General features: G+C 40.4%; 1 protein-coding gene across 1 annotated transcript; it reads left to right on the top strand.

Annotated features, from left to right (window-relative positions):
- Nucleotides 1-1,525: 1,525 nt before the first annotated feature.
- On the top strand, nucleotides 1,526-4,013 carry LOC308404685 (E3 SUMO-protein ligase ZBED1-like). Its single transcript, XM_080894838.1, has 3 exons — nucleotides 1,526-2,656; nucleotides 2,841-3,460; nucleotides 3,548-4,013. The coding sequence occupies exons 1-3, from the start codon at nucleotides 2,185-2,187 to the stop codon at nucleotides 3,941-3,943; spliced, it is 1,488 nt and encodes a 495-aa protein (XP_080750964.1). The 5' UTR covers nucleotides 1,526-2,184; the 3' UTR covers nucleotides 3,944-4,013.
- The last annotated feature ends 22,745 nt before the right edge of the window (nucleotides 4,014-26,758 follow it).

Consider the following 26,758-nt stretch of genomic DNA (forward strand, 5'->3'; position numbering starts at 1 on the left):
ATGCGTTGTGTCTTTGATTCCAGCGGTGGGTTAGTAGAAGCCTGCACTACTACAGAGGTTTGGTTGTACAACAAAGCCATATAAAAATCTCTTGAACTTCCCAGGTTTTACTTTTCTTTATTTACCTGGTGTTCTATTTTCACATCCTTTAAAATTTCCTTTTCAGTATTACTGCAGGTTTTATTTTTGTGGTGAAATACCACTGTGACACCGATAGTTAACTGTCTTAGGTACTCTGTCCTGTTAAGTGTTGGGAACCTTGAGTGTCCACTCAGTTGGTTCAAATAGGAACTTAAAAAGAGCCTAAAGTACTGAATTACCAGGAGGCTGTAGCATCAATAAAAGACAACAACAGTCAACATTATACAGTAGCAGCCAGATATTTGGATGCACAAAGGCTTCAGTTCCAAAAAGCCAATGCAGAACTATTAAACCTGCATAATTTATAATAGTCAGTAGGGTTCAACTCTTCAGATTGAAGAAAGAAGACTGATTTTAAAGAAGTCTATAAAGAAGTTATATACTGTTTACTTGATTTATGATCTGAAAATGTTAACTCAAGTCATATCACAAGTTTTAAGACAAAAGACAGAGACTGGTTGGTGACTGCCTAAAAACTTCTGCTGGTTAGGGGAATATGTGTAGTCCAGGAACCAGTTGAGTGGAGAGTGGTTCCTGGAGGTCGCTGGCCATTAATGGGTGAAATTCACCGCAAAGAGGGCACTGCACCAAAAACCTTGTGATTGTCATTGCTTTGGTCACTTGTTTTCAAGCATCCACTAACCAATCACCAGGAGATGGTGGATCTTGATAACATGTGACACAAACTAGACCAGTGGTCCCCAACCCCCAGGCCACAGACAGGTACCACTCCATGAGTCATTTGTTACCAGGCCGCAATAGTTGAGGCTTGGGTGTGAAATTTATGGTTTTCAGGGTTTTATGTGTGTTTGTTTTTTATCGTTTTTATTGTTAACTTGGTTTCCCTGGGTCTTTTCCCATGAGTTATGAATAAATCTTCTTTTTTCGGTACCAATACTGGTTTTATTTTGTTGTATTTATCCGTGACACCTTAAAGGCTGATCCGTGAAAATATTGTCAGACATAAACCGGTCCGTGACGCAAAAAAGGTTGGGGACCGCTGAACTAGACAACGTTTGCCTTCAAAGTAAACATTGTGCCTTACCCTGAAAACAACAACAGTCCTCATCTCCAGTTTGCATTACACGTTTCTCAGTGTCACCATCACTTAGCCCATAGAACAAAAAATAATTTCCCCCAGGGATCAATAAAGTATTCTGATTCTGATTCTGATTCTGATAGATGGGTGTGAGCCTACACAGCTATCTGCTAGCAACCAGTCCAGTCCCACAGAGGTTGTCAGCGCAGTACCCCATAACTCTTTCCAAACAATTTCATGTTGTGACTGCTCCCCACATCTGGCAATCACTCACACTGGGTGGGGAATACACACTTTTCTGGTGATTAACAATTGTTCTGTAGCCGTTTGTGACTGTAGACTAGGGCTGCACGATAAATCGAAAATTTATTGTCATCGCGATATCAGCCTGCGCGATGGGCCCATCGCAAAAGACGGCGTAAACTGCGATAATTGGGTACCTTAAAATGTTTACACACGTGCTGTAAAGAATTTACCAATCAAAGAAATCCATTTACACATTTGACCAGTCGAATAGAGCCCTTCACGGCATTAACCAATCAAATGGATTAGAGGCCCGCCTCCTACGCAGGTCGGGCGCGAACAACGCTGCAGCAACGAGTCAGAGTTGTAAAGGCTGAGGGCGAGACGCGTGACGAGAATGCTACTGAACTCGTGGCTAAAAAAAAAATAGTACCTCACTTATTTGGAGGTACTTTGGATTTGATAAAGACGACGTTCTCCAAACACAGGTACTCTGCAAAACTTGCCGAACACTCGTGGCAACCACCAGAGGAAACACGACTAATCTCCACCATCATCTTCAATACAACCACAGAGAACTGTTTGAAGAGTTCCAGAAAGATAGGGCTAGCCAAACAAAGGTTGCTAATGTTAAGACAAAGAGCGCAGCAGTCCAACAGCCGTCTCTGTATCAGAGTTTTTCAAGTGGAATTCCTTATGAGAAAACGTCGAAGCGGTACAAAGAAATAACAGAGGCCATTACACATTTTTTGGCTAAAGACATGATGCCTATAAATACAGTTAGCAGAGAGGGCTTCACCAGTCTGATACATAAAGTGGACCAGAGATACCGCATCCCCTCACGAAACTACTTTTCACATGTCGCCATTCCACAAATGTACGAAACATGCCGCAGGACCGTCACGTTTGAACTGAGCCAAGCTGAAAACTACGCAAGCACTACAGACCTATGGTCAAGTCGTACAACGGAACCATATATGAGTTTCACAGTGCACTTCCTCACCGAAGACTTTGAACTGAAAACACGGTGTCTAGAGACTGTGTATTTTCCAGACTCCCACACTAGTGAAAATATAGCCCATGTATTACGTGAGGTGTTAGCCAGCTGGGATCTTAAAGAAGATCGACAAGTGTGCATCACCACAGACAACGGTGCCAATGTTGTGAGAGCCACGGAGCTAAACAACTGGGTCAGACTTCAGTGTTTTGGACACAGGCTGCACCTTGCAATCGGTAAGTTTTATTCAAGGCAGATCTTTTTAGCAATGAAAATGTGCTATACATTATTATCAAATTGATATTGATAAGGATAATGTTACCTTTTTAGACAACTTTAGTTATAAATTTCAATTAGTTTTTTTTTTTTTAAAAAAGGTTTTAAACATGACAGTTTTTTTGTTTCCTCTTATTTCTCCAGAAAATTCTATCAAAGATGATGCCCGCATTGCCCGAGCCATTGGACTTTGCAAAAAGTTAGTTGGACATTTTTGCCACAGCTGGAAAGCAAAGATGGCTCTGAAAAAAGCACAGCAGAAGCTCAACCTCCCAGAGCACACACTGATCACAGAATGCCCAACCAGGTGGGGTTCCAGGCAGAAGATGATTGAGAGAGTCCTGGAGCAGCAGCGGGCCATTTCTGATGTCATCTCAGCAGACAAGAAATCAAGACACTTGATTCCTACTTGGCAGGATCTTGAGGTACTGGAGTCTGTCAACCAGGCATTACACCCCCTGCAAGACTTTACAGATGCCCTGTCTGGTGAGAGCTACGTTAGTGTTTCATATGTAAAACCAGTCCTTCATCTGATGAAGACGTCGGTGCTTGCAGAGAAGGAAGAAGACAGTGATTTGACAAAATCAATTAAGAAGAAAATCCTCGAGTACCTGATTACTAAATATGAAAATCCAGCTACCCAGGAACTTATGGACATGGCGTGCTTCATGGATCCCAGATTTAAAGTCAGCTACACCAGCACTGATCGAGTCTCAGACATCAAGACCAGAGTGATGTCAGAAATGGAAGCAGTGGCACAGAAGGTATTCATGCATGCTTATATATAAAACCTTTCAATTCATATTTAGTCCAAAATGTTTACTTTTCTTATAATCTGCTTTCTGTTCCAGGAGAGAAGCTCCGCTGAACCAGAGGCCCAGACAGATGATCCACCCAGTCGTCCCCTGAAGAAGGCAAAAAAGTCCCTGGGCAGTTTCTTCAAGGCAGCTCCAATCCCTACCTCCTCTTTTATGCATCTCTCACAAGCTGTTGAAGCTGAGCTTAACAGCTACTTGCTATCCACGGCCATAGACAGTGAGGAAGACCCCTTGGCATGGTGGAAACTCCACAAAATGACATTCCCACAGCTAAGCAAGCTTGCAAGGAAGTATCTCTGCATACCTGCAAGTAGCTCACCTTCAGAGAGACTTTTTAGTACATCAGGAAACATAGTAACATGTCAGCGCACATGTTTAAAACCTTGGAGAGTAAACATGTTGGTTTTCCTTAACAAGAACTTGCCATAAAAAACATTCACTCAGGAAGGATGAATGCAAGATAGAGAAACCTTTTTTTTTTTTCAAAAAATTACAAAAACACACTACCTACATTGTTCTTAATTGTTGATAATATTAGTCTTGGCCAGTACGACCACAAAGGTAGACAATTGTTCTTTGGTGTGTTCCCACAGCAGACAAGTTCTTACCTATAGTTTAATCTAGTAAAGTTTCCACTCCAGTTTTGACTTGCATCATAACTACTTGGTGAGTGGTAAAATGATGAACAACTGCATAGAGATAATTTGCAGTATAATTTAAGTTATGTTTATTTAAAACTAATTATAGAGACCGGGAAGGATGTCTTTCAGAATTCAAGCCTCAGAAATTTTTTTATGGGGGCAATGTTTCAATGTTTGACTGCACTTTGTTGTTACACTGCTAATACAGCAGCTTTCATTAAATAAAACTGTGCAGTAAAACGGAAATTATGTATTTGTTTTTTGTTTTTTTTTTGCTATTTATTTTATCGCAAGTCATATCGTTATCGCAGTATTGATCACAGTTATCGCACATCGCAGGTTTTCCTAATATCGTGCAGCCCTACTGTAGACTAACTTGTCTGATTCAGGTTCCAAACACAAAGATGGAGACAGCTAATGAGCTGAATTCAAGGCTCAAAACAAGAGTAGTGATGTGTCTTATATATTGTGTTACTGTTCTTTATCACATTTCTGAGATTGTTGATTGTCTCCCTCTTTTAATAACTTGGCATCATAGAGAGCAACCTGAGTTTGCTCATATCTACCACTAAAAAAGGACAAATTCTCACTCACCACGGTTGTAAGTACACGCAGAATAATATCCAACTTCCCCGCTGCTTATTTGTCCAACAAACTGAACATTGGCACCGAAATTAAAGTTTTTATCAAACATTAGTGAAAGTGTTTCAGGAGTACACTAATTTCCCGCACTATGTGGTCACAAAGAACAAAACCTGGTTTTCTTTTGAAGAGTTGTTGCCAAAGGGCTGGTTCTACTCTGAAAAGTAAGTAACCATCTGGCCCTGTGTACCTGACCTCAGGTGGTGGACACCTGCTGCCAGATTTGACACAAGCCTCCCCATTACAGTTTCGCTTATATGCATTTGTGTGTCTGTGCAATGTATTTGGCATTGCATACAAAGTAGGAGGCTTTGTAGTCATGCAGACATGTGAAAATCACCATTTGTCATAAAAAAAAGTTGCTTTTGACAACTGTTTTCATCCAGTTAATGCAGTCCATAATGTTCAAGTTAATCAGTAACCCCAAGCTGATTTCATAGTCCTTACCTGTTAAAACGTTTGCTCCGTGTTGAGTTGTGAGTATTCAGTTTTTGTAACCCTTTTCACCCTAGTTTACCCTTTCCCTTTTTTTCTATTTCCAAGTACATCACTCCCCTTTCACTTCCCTTTTGCCCCTCATACTCGTGTCACTTCTCCCCTTATTTTCTCATTCCACTTTACCTCTCTTACTTCATTCTGTCATCCATGCTACTCGCTAATCCTTTCATCTGTCTGTCTCCATTCGGAGCCTTCATCCCTTATCTCTTCGGTCTTTCTCTCTGCTGTCACACTTTTATCCCTTCCCCTCTTATCCTTCCTGTCTCATCTCATCCCGCTTCGCACCTTTCATCCATTTCCCGTTCTGTCACTTTAGTTACTTTACTGACTGTTTATCAGAGGCTGTTTTGACTAAACAGTGTACAAAATGTCACTTTCAAAAACCCAGAGCAACAGTTTCTTCAGTCAAAACCACATTGAGTTCCCACTGGTATGATAGCAGCTAATCATTAATATCTGCAGCACATCCAGCCCGTGACACCTCCCTGTTGTTGGGTCAGTTCCCAGTCCTGCTCACTGGACTGCTGAGTGCTGGTAAAATCTCGCTGGTCAAGGCTGTCCTGCAAAGTACCACACAGTCCAGACAGTCATCAAGATTCAGGGTGGTCTGTGTGCATGAAGTGTCTGTGTGGGTCTGTGTGTGTCGGGTCCACCATTCTTAAATTCCTGAAAGAGCCTGCCTTTTTGGAATAAGGACGTCTACGGGAGGACCAGTGTTTTGACTCTAAGGGCCCAGTGCAATAACCAACACATGCAGAGCCCTCACTGTTTTAATTTCCTGACCTTGGAATTCACTTTGTGTATCTGTGTGATATTTCGGTGCCAGGTGCAGAGCGCACGGTGCACAGGTGGGAGGCTCATTTAAATGAGGCATCGCAAAGCAAGCGGTTGGTATTTAAATGGAAAATATGTCTTGGATTTCTGTGCTGAGAAAAGATGTTGTTATAAAAACTGGATTTGCAGATGCTTACACGAGGTAGGAAATGCACTCGGGGTGCCCATTGTGTTTTGATAAGAGAGACAGGATTGAAATAATACTCTGTCTTTATGGTTTATTATGGAGCTAAATCATTTTTATGGTCAAGGATGGCTCGAACATATTAAAGGAGAAATCCACTGATTTTTTTTCATATGGTGTACAGGTTGGCTCAGTGTATAGAGTACCACTCAGCTTGTGAAGAGTTGTACAATATATGGTTATATTGCTCTAGAGGAGCTCTTCAAAGGCAGAGGAAATAACCCTGATGATTTTCAGGTGGATGCTAAGATAGTTGAAAACGAAAATCCATGTTTCAAACTGCTGTTGTAGTTAAAACAGTTTCGAGATCTTTACTGGCCCATAGATATACACTGCTGCAACTAGCTGCACAGCAGAGGGGGCAGTCCAAGTTAGCATCGCCTCCATTTGTCCCCAGCCAATAAATATACTTTTCAAAGGATGTGCCTTTCCATTTAATTTATTTATGGTGATTAAGCAAAGTCAGATAGTTCCAAAACTGAATAAGGTAAAAGGGTAGCACTCTTACAAAATGTTCAGGAAATGTTGACAAAGCTCATTTTCATCCTCTGTATTCTCTATATTAACAAACATGCCAAGTAAGCTGTATCAGCATGGACGAAGACCTTTTCCTGAAGTGCAAACTTTGGTTATTCAGCACTGGAATAACATCCATCCATCCATCCATCCATCCATCCATCCATCCATCCATCCATCATCCATCCATCCATCCATCATCCATCCATCCATCCATCCATCATCCATCCATCCATCCATCCATCCATCCATCCATCCATCATCCATCCATCCATCCATCATCCATCCATCATCCATCCATCCATCCATCCATCCATCCATCCATCCATCATCCATCCATCCATCCATCCATCCATCCATCCATCCATCCATCATCCATCCATCCATCCATCATCCATCCATCATCCATCCATCCATCCATCCATCCATCCATCCATCCATCATCCATCCATCCATCCATCCATCCATCCATCCATCCATCCATCCATCATCCATCCATCCATCCATCATCCATCCATCATCCATCCATCATCCATCCATCATCCATCCATCCATCCATCCATCCATCATCCATCCATCATCCATCCATCCATCCATCCATCCATCCATCCATCTTCTTAACAAATTAACCATTCAGCATCACGGGGGGACTAAACGCTACCTAACACAGAGAGACAACCACATACTCACATAAACACCCAGTGACAATTTCAAATTAACGTGACAGTTGTGTTTCTGGACTAGAGGAGGACACCAGAACATCTGGCAGAGCGGGAACATGCAAACCCCACATAGGAAAGCCCCAGCTGACCAGCAGATTTGAAGACATGACCTTCGCATTGCTGCAAGACAACAGTGTTGACCATAAATAAAACTTAAAGATTAACCCAAAAAAAGATAATTAAACAGGTTATATTATGAAACTGTCTAAATTTCTAGAGCCGAAGTCGGTGTAAAAACTAAACAAATACTTTTGATGATGAGGAAGAAACTCAAGGCTCAGATAAAGTAAAGACCACTATGTGCCCTGCAGCTGCAGCACTAAGTGGGGAAGAGCTCATCTGCCTAGCACACTGTGGGTTAGAGGTAGGGGCTGCGAGTGCAGGTGTGCTCCTGCAATGACTAGACACCTAACCTAGAATTTACTGATTATCATTGTCTCATTGTCTTTTTTAATGATTGTAATTAGACCATATCTTGTCTTGCTAACATAAAAATTTACATCTTTTACTGTTGAACCTGACTGCGATGATGGAGCACTGAGTAATGAATGGGTGTAACCAGTTTAATTTTTGTGTTTGTTTTGCACATGGCGATCTCTCCTGCAGCTTAGATAGAAGGAAGCCTCCAGGTGAAAATGAGCATCACAGGTTTAGTTGGACTAAGCTGATTTTACTGTGTCAGTGTGCTTGTTCTCTCCTCAGTCTTACTGTAGGTATCACCCTTCTTTGTAGTTAGGCTTGGGACTACTTAAGCTAAGGTTGACTAGTTGCTTGGTGTTAACCAGGAGAAATGTTTTAGCTTAGCTTTGCAAATACTAAAAATCACAATGCCCTTGACTTTTGTGTTGCTAGCAGGGCAGAATCGCAACTTAAAGCTCGAGTGTGTGAATTTCCTGATGTACTACTGCTCAAAGTTTCCAATAAGTCCAATAGAGAGGGCACACAGTCATTGACAAATGTGCAGTTAGCATTCACCCACATAAGCACAGGCTGGCAGTCATAATTCACCTGTCAGCTAATTATACCTTTGGACAGGCTGCCCTCTCTCGCACAGCGCGAGATGCAAGCCATGCAAAGGTGGATGAATACAGGTGTTGGATGCGCATCTGCCTCCATCCAACCACGTGACCCTTCTGAATAACTTCCATCTCAGCTTCACTACAATTAGAGTAAAAATGGTCCTTGCTGCAAGGTGCTGCAATTAGTCTTGTCAGTGCTGGACGGCTCTGATGAAGGGCTATTAGAGGGCCAAGGAAGATAGAGACATCCCCCCCACCACCACCAGCACACACACACCATCATCACCATCTTCAGCATCCGTTGCCATGGCCCCCAACACCCATCCTTCTTCCTCCAAATCCATCACCATTACCACCAAACTTTCCAAGGCAACTTCTCTGAGCAAGAGTCATTCTAACCTGGCAGCTCTCTCCCTGCCATTATTTCTTCCTCTCTCCTCTGCATCTGTCTCATTTCCTGCCACAGATTCATATATATTTCGGGATAAGTGCTCTCCATGAATCTTACACCTGCTTTCGCTATCGCTCGCTCTCTCTCCCTTTTCCAGCTTTCTGTCTTCCATCCCCTCTCTTTCCTTCTGTTCATCCCTACGTCTATTCATCTTCCTTTCTCTAGTCTATGTAAGTGCTCCTCTCTCTCCCCCTCTCTCTCTTTCTTCTGCCCCCCCCTCCCCCTCTCAGAGTCATGCTCCCATTTTAATAGCTCAATTTCTCTTATTCTCCCCTTATCTTCTCTAATTTGATGCATTTCACCTGGCTTGAATCATTTTGCCTGTATCCATCCATCTACTCCTTCCACTACTCTCACACCTATTTTAATACTCCAAAGCCTCTATTTGCCTCTGAAAATGAAAATATTGTGTGGTGTCTGTGAACTCTGAATCCCAAAATCCTTATTGTAATAGAAGATTATGGTATGGCATGATCTGGATTGTCTTTCTGTTAGCTCTGTAAAAAAAAAAAGAAGATAGATAGATAGATAGATAGATAGATAGATAGATAGATAGATAGATAGATAGATAGATAGATAGATAGATAGATAGATAGATAGATAGATAGATAGATAGATAGATAGATAGATAGATAGATAGATAGATAGATAGATAGATAGCAAAAAATACAAGTACTGATTTTAGAAGAGGGCGGATCGATACAAATATTGAGATCATCAATATCAACATTGGCATTGGTATCAAATAAAGCAGGATAGAATCGATACTTTGTTTCTGTCCTCTAAGTTCAGTATGTAGCCACTGAAATGTGTTATATTCGGGGGGTTTAACCTTCTGAAGGTTGACTGCCACATCTATTTTATTTATAGCCACCAGCACATTTAGACAATAGAAGCTAACCCAAAGTGCTTTAGAGACAGGCAGAGTTTTTTTTTTTATATTATGTCATTATTGTGGAAAACAAAAAGCACAGCGAGTCATGACCCACTGCTCTCCCCTACATAAACTGCCTGCACAAGTTAATAGTACCTGTATCAGTTTTGGCAATATTAGCCACGTATTTATTTGGTATCAGATCCACACCAAATATCTGTGGTATCCCAATTCTCTAACTAAATTTATAAAAGTGTGTCTTTGTCATTTTACGAATATAATTACTTGCAAACATTTTTAAATATATACTGAAATGTTTGGTAAATGCAAATTTTAGCATTGAATAACTCAGCTGTCAAGTGCATAAATTGAGGTCAATCAAATTATCACACAGTACATCCAGTTATAATAATCGCGGTTCCTTCGGTTGTCAGTTACGGGAGAACACCGAGTCATCTTGTAAACACAGCCATGACAGAAAATGTGTGTTAATTGTTGACTTTTCTGACATCTCCTCAGGTTTTCTCTCACATTCTGCCTTTTTCAAAAAACCCTGAGAGTATTTTAATGAAATGCAGTTTTGGGTTTTTACCAGGTCATTCTATAACCCTCTCTTTCTTCATTCAAGCCATGCCCTAATGCATTTGTTAAATCGCTTAGATCGGTATTTATCCTCTTGAAAAGTCATCTTCGGGTTCAACTTTCAAACAGATGACCTCATATTATCTTCAAGAAAACTGCTGCAGTGCAGAATTCATAGTTGAATCAGTGCAATCCTCGCCGTCCCTGAGGCAATGACGAAACCGTAACATTTCTACCACCATTCTCCAGCAAACAAACTCTTGAGGTTCTTTTCTCAAAAAGCAGCGAGCGGTCTGTGCCAAATATGTGAATTGTTACTGTGACAACAGCTCTTTGATTCATCTATCCACAGCAAAGGATTAGACTAGTGCCTGTTTTAAATCTGCCTATTTACTTGCCCTCCAGCGCTGCTGATTGCACCTACTTCAGTATCATCAAATTACTCATCCAGACTTCACACTGACTGTGTGGGATTATCCAAACTCAAATTACCTTACACCTCAATCACCCAGAACCTCTGAGAGATAGGGCTTATGCCAAAACCTTTCTCATGGTGTTCATGCACAGCATTTGTACTGGTGTGATAAGCAATTTCCAGTTTTCAGTGCTTACTGAGTTCCACGTTGTTCGATGTCTTTCAGGAACACTTTAGTGTTGTTCTCCAGTCCAGTTTTGATGGGGCACAGCTGTCTTTGCACTGATCGTGTGAATTACATTAATGTTATATCATTTTATGTTTCATCCAGACACAAAGATACACATGCAGGGATTTCTTTATTTATTTAGTCGGACTTTTGTTGACACACTTCAATATTCTTTATGGACAGTGAAGATTTTCCATGCACTTTGACTCCAACAGGTGTTTGAGTGTGTGTGTCTTTGACAGACTGACAGCGATTTGAAATCTATATCTGACGCAGATGCTTCATCTTACAGTGGAATGATTTTGAAAATTAACTAATAATTTGAATCTTTTTAAACATCCATGACTTTTTTTTTTCCCTGAAGGGCTAAGAGAGCTCTTCAGATCTTTAGAGCATGATGACTGCTCACTCTTTACAGCAGATCAACTTGATGATGTCATAAAAAAAGCAATACTTACCTTGTCCAAGTCTCTGATCTGTATTCTTTTCTATTATAAATTTTAAAAGGTCTACAAAATGCCAGCTAAATGTAGGAAATTTTAAGACAAAATCAAATCTCTGCTTTTTCAAATGTGGGAAAAATCTCAAAATGACATCTGACACACACACAGGGATTATTAACATCATTATGAGGTTTTTTTTGTTTACTTTTTAAAAATCCCAATTCTTTCTCATTTCATATTCATCATCTCCCTGTGAACGGAGTGTTTTGTTTTTTCCGATTGTTTCACCTTGCCTGTGCATAAATTTCAACGAGTTTCAACGATCACAAAAATATTGTAGGGGAAAAAATTGGCAACAAATATTTGTCTCAAATAAACTTAGTTGCAAAAAGTTTATGTGGTTTGAAGTTGCAGGGAAATGATAAATTTGGGGTAACTGTCCAATTTAGCTCTTCTGTTCACTCAGAACTGGTCAGATATTCTTTATGCACAAGTTAGCTCTCAGTCACACAGGCTTAAAGACTGGCTGACAACCCCTCGCAACCGCTGGTCACCATCTGGGAAAAATCTTTATTCCCGAATAAGTTGCAGAGCAAAGAAAGAGGTCTAAACTATTGCATCAAAATCCTCCTTGCAAGGGCTTTGTTTTCTAACAAATTGAAGCAGACACCTGAGGTTCTTAGTAGAGAACACTCCCACTTGTCTGCAACACTGAGACTGGGACTGAGACTTCACCTTCAAAGTAAAACTTTGACCTTTTGAAATGGGTTGTTTGCAGCTGAATGGCACAACTTTAACTTGAAATGACATTTTTGCTAAATGCTAAAACTTAATAAAAACAATGGTGGTTAAACTAGTTTCTGCAGCTGAATCAGTGATGTATAAATCTCATCATAAGCAGCTTTCTGCCAAATTGAACAATTTCCACCCTGAAGGATTCAGAACCAGGCTGCATCTGCTATTAAAATGCAACTTGCAGTTATTTTTAGACAATTGCTGGGCATGAAATGTTTAATAAAGAAGTTTCCTAGTCAAATTATGACCAAAGTAGATGCAGTTCTCCGCTTTCTGGTGCATCACATCATATTTTTTTGAACAGGTTGAGTAGCAGTAGTGTCACTCGTCATTTCTTCAGAGTTTCTCGAGTCCCAAATTTGAGACATTACTGTGGCTCCCTGTTGTGAAGCTCTTACTGGCTGGATCCCTGGAAGCCTACTCAAGTGGATGTTTCTAAAACTTGCCCTGTGGTCAGGGGGGTTAACATCTGCTGGCAGCAGCTGCTTGGTGAAATAATAAACAGCTCTATAACTAGCTGTTTCGCTCACTCCCTCTCTTTGTGTCTTCATCACTGCCCAGACCAATTGTCATCGCAGAGAGCCAAATAGAAAAGAGAACTGAAAAAAATCCTTGCGCCAGCAAGTGGGTCACACCGGCTGTGCTTTCAGGATGAACTTAAGCTACCAGCACCTGACCACTTTGGCTCCCAGCCAGTGTTGGATTGAAATTACTGGTGCAGCCGCCATGAATAGAGCCAAACGTTTGTCAAGGTGAAAGACTATTTTGATTCAGGCCACATAAGGTCTGCGACTATGGTTTGTGTAAGACTGAGGCAAGGTGTTTATTCTGCTGCTACCTTGATATGCTCTTTAGTAAGCTCCTTATTACACTGTATGTCTCTTGTCAAGAACTATTTATTTAGAAGAGTTTCTTTGCTCATAAAAAACTTTTATTTTCTTCGTATGTCTTACAAATCTAGCAATTAAAACTGTTTCCAGGTTGTGTACCAGTGCTGTTTAAAATCTGCCTTCCGTGTAGATATGCATGTACCTTAATATTTGGTATGTATTCCTGCAGATATCCTTAAAGCCCCCCTGGTGGGTGAAGTATTCACTTCTCTGTTGCGTTACAGTCTCCGGAGTTGATGAAACTACCTTCCTAATTGAGGTTCTGCCGACTATCCTCTCTTGTCCTCTCGGTGGCACACACTCAATCCTCTGCCTCTCATTTTAATTTCCCACTTTTCCAATTAAGTCCTATTTGGCCTATTTTACTACAGCCATAATTTCTGACTGTCAGTAATTATTATACTGTGATTCATTACGCTGCACTTAGAGGGATGGCCTTGAAAGTTCTCCGGTTCAGTTTGATAAAGTATTGTATTGTGCGCTGCGGTTTCGTGTGACAAAGCACATGAAGATTTTGTTTTGTGTGCGTCACTTAAAGGGATCATGTAATGCTCATTTTCGATATTACTACAGTTAATAGTCTAATAAATATTACATATTTAACAGACTCTTTCAGAGTAGCTTTAAATGATTCACTGTTCAAGATTATTCATATAATGCCTGACCCTGCAGTTCAACTGCTGCCTGAGAAGCTCTTTTATTTGTCAAGCATGCATACGAGTATGCAGGGGGTCAAACAAACTACTGAGTGAATCATTTTCAGTCGATGCAATGAATTTCCAGTAAAGTGCGGCGTTCCTAACATACTACGCAGTCCATATCATTGTACATATCCAGCATGATTTCTTTTTTATCCCACTGAGATGTGATATGTTTCCAAAGTGTTCCTTTATTTTATCTTAATTTTTCTGAGCAGTGTTTTCACTTAAAATTTAAATAAAACCCTTTTTTTCTACAAAACTCTGTTGTCACTCTCCACATTAGGTTCCAGCTCATGATCCAAGTTGCAGGAATATGTCAAAGAAAGCGTGGCGCTGATTAGCTGCAATTATTTTTGTTATTTTGATTTTTTTATCATTTGATAGCGGTGGGAGCAGCAGCTAAACAGCAGGCAGCCGCAGCTGTATGAAATGAGTAAAAATTGGGCAGTGACAACAGTGTCATTTTTTTTTCTCTTCCTTTGCTACAGCGTGATAAAAATACTTGTTATATTTTTCTTTCATCACATCGCCATTGCGCTTTCATGTCCTGAAAACTGCTCGCACAGTACGCAGGGTCTGTAATGTTGGTAATTGTGGTTGTCTGATTTAATTAGGAGAGGCTAATGTTCAGTTAAGCAGTGTCTTTGTTTTCTACACCCCTGTCCTTCTTCTGCTCTCATCCGCCTACTGTATCGCTGTCTCTCTCGTGCATTTCCCCATGGTTACACTCGGTAATGCCCTTGTACCTCCTGTCTGACATTTTATACTCCTCCATCACCCTTTGCCATCCGCCTTTCCATCTCGCCACACAGGAATTACCCTGATTATGATTATAGCTGTGATGATAATGATAACCACTGCAAAATTGCACTCTTTTGCTCACATCCAACACCCAGGAGATTATGATTGAAAGGCTGCCTGCAAAATGTTTCTCCCACCTCATCATTCTGCTCTCTGCAATCTCTCTTTGTTTCTTTCTTCCTTCTTTCTTTCTTGTTGTGTTTTATTTGGTTTTTTTTCTTTTCTTAGTTTCCTTCCTCTGTCCACTCACTGCCCACTCCCTTTCCAGCTCACCTTTTGTCTCTCTTCAGTCTTTTTCAATTTTCTGGCAGTCTTTCATCTCTGTTGTTGTGCTCCTTTCAACCTTTTCTGGTCCATCTTACCTCTGCCACTTGTCCCCAGCTCTCTCTCTCCCTCGCTCTCTCTCTTTCAGCCCTTATTTGTTCTCATCTCCCTCTCACTACCCCTCTGCTCTCCTGCCTGCATTTTCTTCTCCCACAAAGGACCAAGATAAATGTGCTTTTTAGCCAGATTGCATTCAGGAAATAATTATAGAGTTGCCTTGCTTCTTGAAAATGTGAAGTAGGCAACATGAAACAGCTCTGTTAGTGCCCTTTGTCTCCTTTAGCTTTATGTTCTTTCTTGTGCTTTTTGTATACATACATATACATATATATATATATGTATGTATGTACATCAAATTGACAGGCATATGCAATTTACAACATGTTGCAGAATGCGATCAGATGCAGGTTCTCCCCACATTCAAAGGTCTGATATCCACAGAGCCGCAATCAGCCCAAAGCTTTGCAGGTTTAAGGAGGAGAAATCTGTGGAAGACTGAAAACTGCATCGCACTGCCTCCCGCTTCTCTGAGGCGATCTACCTTTTTAACCTCAGTCATAGTGAAAACAAGCAAACACGAATGATGATGGGTTAGATCAAATTAAATTTGTAACAAGGAAGGTGCCTTAAAAATTGAGTCAGAGTAATTAGAGTAATCTTACAATTTGAGCTAAAAGTAATTCTGTCTGACATGTTTGATTTTTCAGCCCTGAACTTTAACAGAAAAATACCACTGATGATAGTATTTTTCAAAATAATTTTAGCTGCAGCCTGCCTGTGTCTACAAAGATACTGCTTTACACTTGTAGCATTACACTTTACATAATATTAACTTTGAATAATTACCCTTCTTTGCTTGCAATGTCACATTCAGCTGTAGCACTTCTCTTAAGTGTTACCATAACGTATTAAACTGAAAGAGAAAAAAAAATTTCATTCTGAAAACACAAGTAAATAAAGCAAAGTTTTCTTTTATTTTGAAAGGAAAACCATGAATACCCACACACATACAAACACTAGGGGAACACAGGGAGGTAGGGCAGGACTACAGTAACAGAGCTATAACAGGACATGACAGAGAAATACAACGAGTTAAGGACACACAGCTGGGACTAATCGGGAAAACTAGACATGGATCAAAACTAAATACAATGCACACGACAGGAGACTACCAAAATAAAACAGGAGGAACTAAACAAAGGGAACATGAATGATGGAGACTTGGGAACACCGGGGAGGCAGGGTACACTGAAATGAGGAATATCGTAAACACAGCAGTAACTGGAACAGAGATACACTCAGAAGTCCAAAAACACAGAATGCTGGGCCTAAAACAAAGCAAAAAGTAGCAATGTGTCTGTCTTTTTATGCCCTTAAAACAATATTTATTGATAATTTCAATAATACAGGATACATTTAGTTTACCAGATACACACTTGGGTGTCTGAGCAATGACGAGTTTTGTCATTTTCTTTATTATTTTATTGGGCTTATTAGGTAAGTACAGTGACAGCCATGTCTGCACACAGTCTCTGCATTTTCAGATTCTCAAAAATAATTACACAAACTTAGATTGTTTGAAATGTAAGGACGTTTTTTTGGTTGGTTGGTTGGTTGGTTGGTTGGTTGGTTGGTTGGTTGGTTGGTTGGTTGGTTGGTTGGTTTTTGTAATACCCAGTCAGTCACAGGCTGAAGCTCGCTCTGTTGGGTTGTGATCAGCTGGATGATGTCAACCCAACAGAGCAGAATATCCCACGTTTGCAGTATGTTTTGAGTCATTGTCCATTTGAAGCACAACTGGATCAGTTGTTTAGAGTTGATTTGATATATTTCAGTTGCTATTACTACTCCATCTTTATAGAGGGTGAAGCTCATGTGTTGCTTAAAGCTCAGCTCCACGTGTAGTCCTTGTGTGGAGGCTACGGACTACAATATTCTCTCACTCTCTCTCAGTCCACCTGTCTCACTGCTCCTTCCACTCGCTTGTCCCTCCAGACTGGTGATACTGTCAGCTGAAAATCTCAGTATCAGTACTTTATCAGCAGCCCCTTTTATCACTACTTGTAATCTCCAACCTTCTCCTTATCATGTAGCAGTACGATAACGCAGGCATCGCGAAATCAGCACGATTCAATGGAGTATTTACATATAATAGTGTTGTCAAGCAGCATTGGGTATTCAGTTTTATGGCTGATTCACTGAATAATTCGTTTTATTGCATAGCTATTCGGTTTTATCCATAATCACACACTGCACCACTGACTTTATGTGCTATAATTAGTGTACTAATGTTAATTTGTGTTTTTATTTGTTTAATGGCCTACTAGTTAGATTTTAGGTTACTTTTTTTCTCAGTATCCAAAATTCAGAATGAATGTGTGTTATCCTCTCTGTAGCTCTACTTCCTTGTATTCGAACGCCCAGTATGAACCGAGCGAGATGCAGACATTTGAAATTCCTCACCGCAGGCCTTACCATATTAATTGTACATTTACTGCTGCAATGGTTTTGTTTGTATTTCTTAGTTTACCTTTTTCCAAACCTTAAATGCTTCTCTGTCTGTGCCATCTATTTCACTGCCTGTTTGTCTGTTGCTGTGTCTCAAATTGCATATATGTGTCCTTTTACCGCTTTTACTGTTTGCATAAAAAGGTTCACACTGACAAATACAGTACCAGTATCAGTAGGATTATGCAGTGGTCCAAATACTGAGTGGCACTCTGTTCACTTCTTACTGGCAGTAACTGCCGTCTTGGTTATATGTAGGAGAAGGACTGGAGGCACCAAGCAGGGGGGATATTTTTTGATAAATACAAATGGTGATTCCAATATTTGCAAGATTCCATGTGTTGTAACAGTTTTCCTGTTTTGTCCCAGTGCTGTGTAACTGGCCACGCCTCACATCCCAGTGGCCCGACGGTCTTAATAACCTGTAACACTGACATCGCAAATCATCTTGTAAAGACTCAAACTGGTCAAGCTACTTCCCATGGTCAGTCGCTCATAGACACCCTCCAGGTCACCTAGCAACCCCAACCCAAATAGTGTTGAGGACTGCATTCTCTCACTGCTCAGCTGCATCTGCATCCACCCGCACAAGCCAGTGAGCACTGCTCCAGTGCCTTCAGCATCATCAGGCCACTTCAGCTCAGTGAGCTGACAGTGATGCAGGTGGATGCCTCCCTAGTGACCTTGATAGTTGGCTACCCGACTGTAAGACCACTGTCAGTGTGCGCCTGCAGCACTGTGCTTCAGACAGTGTGGTCAGCAACAGCAGAGCCTCTCTGGGGACCACCCTCTCTCTCTTTATCTTTGGGTATTGCACAGAGACCTGCTACTTTCAGAAGTTTTCTGATGACTCGGCAGTAATAGGATGTGTCAGAGACGTGTTTTTTCCTCAATATCTGCTGTAAGATGTTCAGGATGTTTCTATGGCGCCTGGAGTTTGACTCTCATGTGCAACACTCTCACACCCTCTCCATGACGTGCTAGACAGTCACAGGATTATGATCAGCAAACGATTCCTTCCACCAGAGAACGCCGCAGTAAATCATTCCTACCCGTGGCCATCATACGTCACAATTCCTCCCCAGAACACGTGGACTATTTTCACATGCTACATCGTGTAGATTTTGGACATAGTATCATTTAACTTTGGAGTATTTGTTTTAAGACGTCGCACTTTGAAAGGAGCGCCTTATTTTTACTCGTTTTGAAGAACAGGCATTGCGTTTTTCATATTTATATTTTAATTGAGTTTCTGTAATGAAGCACTTTCCCCCGTGGGATTAATAAAGAAACCTGATTCTGATTCTCATTGTGAAATTCCCATTTCACTGTGCACAGACAGACGTGTTTCATGCTGGTGTTTTTGTCTTTCCTTGATTATCTTGTGTTTCAGTATTCCTGGTTTGATCTTATAATATTAGTACCTCTCCTTTCGTGGTATTTCTCTTTTTCTCTTTTTTTTTTCCTCGAGTTTACCCTTTTTGCATGTCTGCATGTCTTTCATTATTAAAGCTCTTCCTGTTTCCTTTGCACATCCCTCTTTTGGTTTTCTGCATTTGTGTCCTCATTTCGATGAAATCATAAAAGCTGCATTTAAATACAGCACCGACTGTTATTTTCACAGAGGCTGAGAGCACCATCCTGTTATTAACTAGATGATAATCATTCTTTGTAAATGTCAGATTGTTTTGCAAGCTGCAGCACGAATATTTTCCATCCTCAAGTGTGTTCTTCTCACTCATTAGGATCTCAACCCATCAAATAGCATTTGCTGTGTTGTTTCGAAACCAGACAAATTGTTGAATAGGTGCTTGGCAAGCTGGACGAAGTTTTGCAGTCCCTCATATGGTAATTTTTTTCTAAACTGTTATAGCTTCTTAATGTATACTGTTTGAAAGTCGTTGATAGTCGTTTGGTTTTGGTAGGTACCGGGACGGCAGCGGTACTGCCTCCTGATTTGTCGTTGTTTGTGTCGAAGCGTAAAGCTGATATAATCTTCTTAGGCTCTTTTCATTTATGCTTATGGCGTGCCATTGATTGGATCTGCTTTACTCTCGTATATGCATACGTTCTTTTTTATCATTCCAGCTACGTGTTAATGTTGTGCAAATAAACTTCAGGCTGTACTTGGCAAGATCTTAATGCAAAAATAAACCTACTTTATCAGCCTAAATCAGAAACAAGGCTGCAGCAGAGAAGAACATCCTTTTCTCTAATTAAAATGCCCCGCTTTCACCCCGACTGCTAAAATGAAATTCTGCTGTCAGGTTTGTTTCCCTGCGTAGGTGGAGATGATTTTTGACTGGTGTACAAAGTAAAACACATAGCCTGAAAGTAATTCCCACGCAGTGACAACTGATCACACTCAGTAAACCTTATTGTACTGTGTACTTTCCTGATTACATGATTCAAGATTTGGGAGGTTTCTAAACTTGAATAATTCACTTATGTCTTGTAGACGTGCAAAGCCGGATATGTCATTTATCTGAAGGGGGTTTATGATAGGTCGTGAATTTTGATAACGTGGATCAAGTTAGAGAAGCAAGGTTGAGATGAGCCTGTCTTTATTGTATGATCTGTAAATATTAGGGGTGCAACAATACTCGTATCGATATTGAACCGTTCGATACAGTGCTTTCGGTTCCGTATGCATATGTATCGAACAATACAAAATTTTTCATTTCTTTTATCAACTTTTCTTCTGACGATGCTGTCTGTGTTGAGCGCTCAGTGGATCTGCGTTCGACTACTCCGCCTAGGCTGCACTGTCGAGCGCAGATCCACTGAGCGCCGGGCAAGCTAGCAAGACAGAAGCTAAGCTCGTTGCAACATGGCAAATTGAGCCTCCCCCAATTCTAGTTAGAGAAATTTAGGAGGCTTGTCCCTCAAAACTGTAAATACAAAAAAGTTGCACAAAATAGTTTCCCACCACAGGAAATTTATTTTGAGTGTCTTCATAGTTTTATTTTTGAAATACACCAATTTTTATATACTGCAGGAAAAACGAAAATAAATATTATAGTGCAAATTTGCAAAAAAACAGAATATGCATCAAAATAAACTTTTTTCAGCAGTGCAATATGAGTCCTAAGCATCCCAGAAACGACACAGAAAGTCATAAAGTCAAACATAACTTTTAAAGACACAAGTATAGGCTCATAAGGCCCTGATGGTAAAAAAACTACATTTCCACAAAATGACGTCACTTCCGGTTTCGAGCAGGTCATGGCGGACATGCCATAGTTTGCGCTGATGGATGTAGGAAGTGTTACAAACAGCTGATCGGATTGGCAAAGCGTGTTTCTGGAATAAGATGTAAGTACAACTCCTCCGGTTTCATATGCAAAAATAATTATTGCGCTAGCTTACGTGGTTGCAGTGCTACCAGGATTTTAAAAAAGCGTGCCCGCTCCAACCGGCTTTAAGGGGTTAATTTGCTGCTGAGAATATAGCCCAGAAGAAGTGTATAGTATAGCTTTTATTTTGGAAAGAGCCATTTCTCTGTAATAACTCTCTTTTCCAAAGATGAGTGATTTCTCGATCAGATAGATTTTTTTTTATTATTTTGTTGTTTCAGCAACATTAAATTTAAAAACTGTAATTTTGAGTTAAAATATATATTTATAATTTTAATAAATGACAAATTAAAAAGGCATGAACATTTTTTTTGTATCGAAAAAATAATGAACCATGACACCAAAGTATCGAACCGAACCGTGAATTTTGTGTATCGTTGCACCCCTAGTAAATATGTATAAATTAGAATACTGTTTTATGGTTACTGTCATGTTTTTTACTTTTAGCTTATAGCACATTTAATCAAGAGAAATTGAAAGTGTTTCAAAGATAGATTTACATGCCAGGGCTCCAAAAATACCAGTTTCAAAATGCATGAAAAGCTGAAAGGTATGTTTTGTTGTGTTTTTAATAAGTATTGTGGGAAGTAAAGATCACAGTGATCTAGTGATCATCAAATTGTGTTCAGAATATGCCAAAATGATGACGATTCATCTCATAAATCATGACACTTCTTGGCCTTAGACATGCAGAGGATTGCTGTGATTGAAGAGAAGGAAGGATACCCTGTCTTTTCGTGCGTTTGTTCTCCTTCATGTTGAAAATAACACAGACTTTGCATTAAAACACAGCAACAAAAGGCTCCTCCGCAACTGTCAGTATGTTACGAGCTGGGTCTGAGAATGGTTGTACATGCATGCAGCGGATTATCCATGTTTTCATTGGTAGTTGTAGTTTTGTCGTTGATACATTATTTGGTACATTTATTGCAGTGATGGCCTCACAGACAGGATGATGGATTGGATGATGGACTGCGATTTAATAAGCGGTTGAAGTCGATCGATTGTAATATCTTAACTGACAGATTGATGAATACGGCAGGATGTGTATATGGATGTGTTTATGTGTGTTTGTGTCTCTGCGTGTAGGTGAAGTGAACTCACGTGTGATTTTTGTGCACGTAAAGACCTGCTGGAGAGAGACACATGGCTTAGTGCCCATGAGCTTGGTTTTCCTCCAAGATGCTGTATAACTCAACACTCATATACGCATGAACGTATTTGAAACACAGGCCTGTGTTTTCTTGTCTTTTCCCCCGGTACATGCATGGTGCAGCAGATTCCCCTGACACAGCATCAATTCCACACTGAACATTCAAGTCCAGTCAATCCAGTACATTACCAAAATCAATAGAAGAGGTCCTCATGTGCTCTGCTCTGATGTGTCTTCGCTGCATTTGCTGTTTTCCAGTTTTATGAATCAGGCCCAGTTTGAAACCCCTTTGAAAGCACACAGCATGCGGTGCAGCTAAAAGCCACCCTGTAGAGGAAAGAAAGAGGGCCTCTCAGCACCAAACTCTGCACACTGCTGTCAGTGTGCCACTTTACCACATGCTACCACGAATCAATACCAGTGCATTACTATAGAAACAACATGGATCAACACTCTCTTGATGGCTTTTGTGTACAGTGCATTTCTTTCTTTACCACATAAATGGCCTTCCATTAATGCTGAAGGCATTCACTCAAACAGTAGAGAATCGCTGAACCGATTCTGAAGACTGCAGACAGTTCCGCTGATTAGGGCGAAATGGACGAATTGCAAAATTAATTAGGTTTTATTCCAGGCAACCTCTGAGAATTTTCAATGAGGAGACCAAGAACCAAGGAAAAGGGACCGAATTAAGCAAGATCGGATCAAACCTTGGGTTAGGTGTAGGCAACAGGTGGGTGATACAAACCACGGCTTTACGAAGCCGTTTTACTGACCCCATGCAAACCTAAAGTGAAACTTTCAAAAATATTATAAAGGGAAGCTGTCGTGCCTCAGACTGTGCTGGGGAAGTTTGTTTTGCACATAATTGCAGTGAATTATGTTGCCGTGACGCTCCGAACATTAAATATTAAGTGTCTCAGACTGTCGTCCTTATGTTGCTTATCTTCACTAAATGAAGCACTTTACATAGATGCCATTTGTCACAGTTATTTGCTGTCAGTTCATATTTAGCCCCCCTGCACAAGGTAGCTCCTGTCTGCACCTCTGTTCAAGCCTCTAATGTCAACAAAGTGGAATTTTGAATGAGAGGAAAGACGTATTTCTCATGTATTAATCTTTATGAGATAATCACATTGTTTTTGTTTTCCTTTAATGTTTTTGTCATCCAGCAAACACTCCTGCTGTACACAAGCATGTGGCTTCCAATCTCATTCACAGTAGAGACCTACCTCACAGCAGCAGCAGAGACTACGGAAATGTTTAAGGTGCTGGCTGTCTAGCCCAAAGGCCCAAATATGTATATATTTTTTCTGTAATCTAAAAGATCCCTGGAAGACCTGCTCGGAAGACAATGGACTCAATTTGCAGTTAATGACTTGTTCATTTCTTCTGTGAAAAACACGATAAAGACATTTGGATTCAGGCATTCATTAACATTTTGATTAATTACCTCTACTTATCTGCCTTGGTACAGTTAGTTTCTCTCATCTTTTTCAGAGACCCACATGGAAAACAACTAGAAAACCTTACAGCTCGTATCTATGTTTAAGATATACAGAAATGTGAAAAACATAATGCACTCTTACTGCTTCAGTAGGAAACAAGAGGGTAAGGAGTAGCCAGGTGCTCAGTTAAGTCTCAGTTAACATATTAAATGTTAAAGTTCATGGCAATGCAGTTAGAGCGAGACTGAATAAGCATGGCTTGTTTGGAACGTTTCCAGCAGAAAGCTTCTTCTCTTTAGTAGGCTTGATTAGTGTAACAGCATCTTTACAGGTCTACCTAAAAAATCAGTCAGACAACTACAGCTCATTCAGAACTCGATGCTCGAGTCCTCACTAAGACCAAAGAAGTGGACCACATCAGTCCAGCTCTGAGGTCTTTACACTGGCTGCCTGTCCGTCAGAGGATAGACTTTAAAGTTCTGATGCTGGTCTATAAAGCTCTGAATGGTTTAGGACCAAAATACATCAGTGACCTCCTGACCCAATATGAACCTTCCAGATCCCTCAGGTCATCTGGATCTGGTTTTTTATCAGTTCCCACAGTCAGAACCAGACACGGAGAAGCTGCATTCAGCTTTTATGCTCCTCATATCTGGAACAAACTCCCAGAAAGCCTCAGATCAGCTCAAGAAGACTCACCTGTTCTCAGCTGCATTTGAATAAAGCACCAAATCCACACTTTTAAGCTTAAACTTCAAAACTTACATTTTAACTACTGAGTTTATCTGCTGTTCCCTTTTTTTAAAATCATGCTTTTTATTTGTTTTTGTTTTTTAATGTCTCTGTAAAGCACTTTGAATCACCTTCTTATTGAATTGTGCTATATAAATAAACTTGCCTTGCCTAAAAAGAACATGGCAGCACCTCCTAGGTTTGCAAATTTGCAAGTGAACAAATCCCAAGGTTTTCTGTAACAATGTCCTTTGGAGAGATAAGACCACAGTGGAGATGTTTGGCCAAAATACAGTTCCAGAAAACCAAACACAGCACATTAGCACAAACACCTCAAACCAACTGTCAAACCTGGTGATGGAGGGGTGATGATGTGGGCTTGAGTCATTGAGTCGAGCATGACCTCCTCTCTATATGAAAGCATTCTAGAGTCAAGTGTGAGACCATCAGTCTGACAGCTAAAGTTTTGCCCAGACTGGGTCATGCAACAGTACAATGATCACGAGCGCACCAGAGTTCACAGAATCTACAACATAATGTCTGAAAACGAAAAAACCAGTGTGTTTCGATGAACCAGAGCTGTCACAAACTAATGTCTGCAAACCTCAATCAACTGAAGCAACTTTGTAAAGAAGAATGGAACAAATACTCCACAACAATGTGTCCGACTCATTAAGTCACAGAAGGGCAATCTACAAGCTACTGAATGATGAGCTGTACTTAGCATTTAAAGGACTGAGCGTATTTAAGACCTGCTGAGTCACTGCCAACTTTAGCCTGTTGAGAGGTAACCTGTAAAACAAGTAAACATAGTGTTGTTTGAGAAAACAAAAAGGGCGGCACTATGAGAATAATTAATGTCATACACTTTATTTATCTCAGATTTGGAAAAATTATATTATAGTAATTTAAAAAGTAAATTAAACACAAACATGCATTAAAAAAGTAGAACGACTGATGAAATAAAATACAATGTGACAATAAAAATCACTCTATAAGATAAAAAATGAATTTGAAATTTAAAAATCAAAGTAAAATAGGAATTTAATTAAAATATATTAAGTAAAAGTGCATTTTTCAAAGTCAACAAAGCAAAAATAGCTCACTAATTATAGCAAAAGCAGCAGTGGCTCAGAATAACAGTGTAATAGTGCAGTGCAGCCTGTGTGTGTGTGTGTTGTAAGAGTGTTGTGTTGAAATAAAATGTTAAAGTTAGACAGCAGATGTGTTTCATTGCAGAGAGTTCTTGCATGTATGAAAGGTTTTCTGAATCGGCGTGTTAGCGAATGAGCTCCGCAGCCGGTGCAGAAGGTGGTCGGCATGATCCGTGATGGATAACAGTGAGTTCTGTGACCTCCTCTCCACCACAGCTGCCACAGCTGTGTCTGGTTTGCAACCAATCACAGAGCCAGCGTTCCTGATCGGTTTAGTCACTCTGTCTCTGATGCTGCTCCCCCAGCAGACCACAGGAAAGTACACTGAACTCGCCACAGCTGATTGATAGCAAATCTTCATCATTTTCTGCAGACACTGAAGGATCCCAGCTTCCTTTGCAAACAGAGCCGGCTCATCCTCTTTGTGCAACACAGCCTCCGTGTTGGTTTTGGTTCAGCCTGTTTCGATGTGGATGCCCAGGTACTCGAACCCCTTTTTAAACATCCTGCCCCAGCATAGACATATTTCTATAGCACATTTAAAACCAAAGTTCTTTACATTAAAATAAAACAGAATAAACAAATTATTTTAAAACATGGTGGCACACACATTCTCAGTGTTTACATTAAACAATGCAACACTGATCAATCTTCCAGAAGTCGGCAGTTTCCAACTTGACAGAAAAAGGTTTGTCTTCAGCCCGGATTTCAAATAATAGCTTGTCTGAGGTCACCCAGGAGGTCATTCCAGAGTTGTAGTGCAAAAACAGCAAAGGGACGAGCTCCTTTTCAACAAGCTTTGACTGTGGGGTCATCGGGAGTGACTGAGAAGCAGACATTAACGATCTAAAGCAGCGGTCCTCAATCCTTTTTGCGCCACGGACCGGTTTATGTCCGACAATATTTTCACAGACCGGCCTTTAAGGTGTCGCGGATAAATACAACAAAATGAAACCAGTACCGGTACCAAAAAAAGAAGACGTATTCATAACAAACAGGAAAAGACCCAGGGAAACCGAGTAAACGATAAAAACGATTTAAAAAAATAACAATAAAACCCTGAAAACCATCAATTTCACACCCGTGCCGTTAACTCTTGCGGCCCGCTGCCAAGCAACTCATGGACCGATACCGGTCCGTGGCCCAGAGGTTGTGGAAGGCTGATCTAAAGGAGCATAGGGACGTTAAAAGCAAGCAGTGGCACATTACACTGGATTCTGTAATGCCAAGAGAGAAAGAGCACTGGAGTAGTGTGATCTCTCTTTTTTTTTTAATGAATTTTAAAAGCTATGATTGACTAACTTCAGTATATGTTTACAGTGGTCCAGTTTA

Source organism: Rhamphochromis sp. 'chilingali', assembly GCF_963969265.1.
Source record: "Rhamphochromis sp. 'chilingali' genome assembly, chromosome: 1".
NCBI lineage: Eukaryota > Metazoa > Chordata > Actinopteri > Cichliformes > Cichlidae > Rhamphochromis > Rhamphochromis sp. 'chilingali'.

What these genes read in the sequence shown, in the direction of transcription:
- LOC308404685 (XM_080894838.1), top strand. Translation starts at nt 2,185, where the DNA reads ATGATGCCTATAAATACAGTTAGCAGAGAGGGCTTCACCAGTCTGATA. An exon ending in CAGGCTGCACCTTGCAATCG is followed by an intron (nt 2,657 to 2,840) that starts GTAAGTTTTATT and finishes TTATTTCTCCAG; the next exon opens with AAAATTCTATCAAAGATGAT. An exon ending in TGGAAGCAGTGGCACAGAAG is followed by an intron (nt 3,461 to 3,547) that starts GTATTCATGCAT and finishes TTTCTGTTCCAG; the next exon opens with GAGAGAAGCTCCGCTGAACC.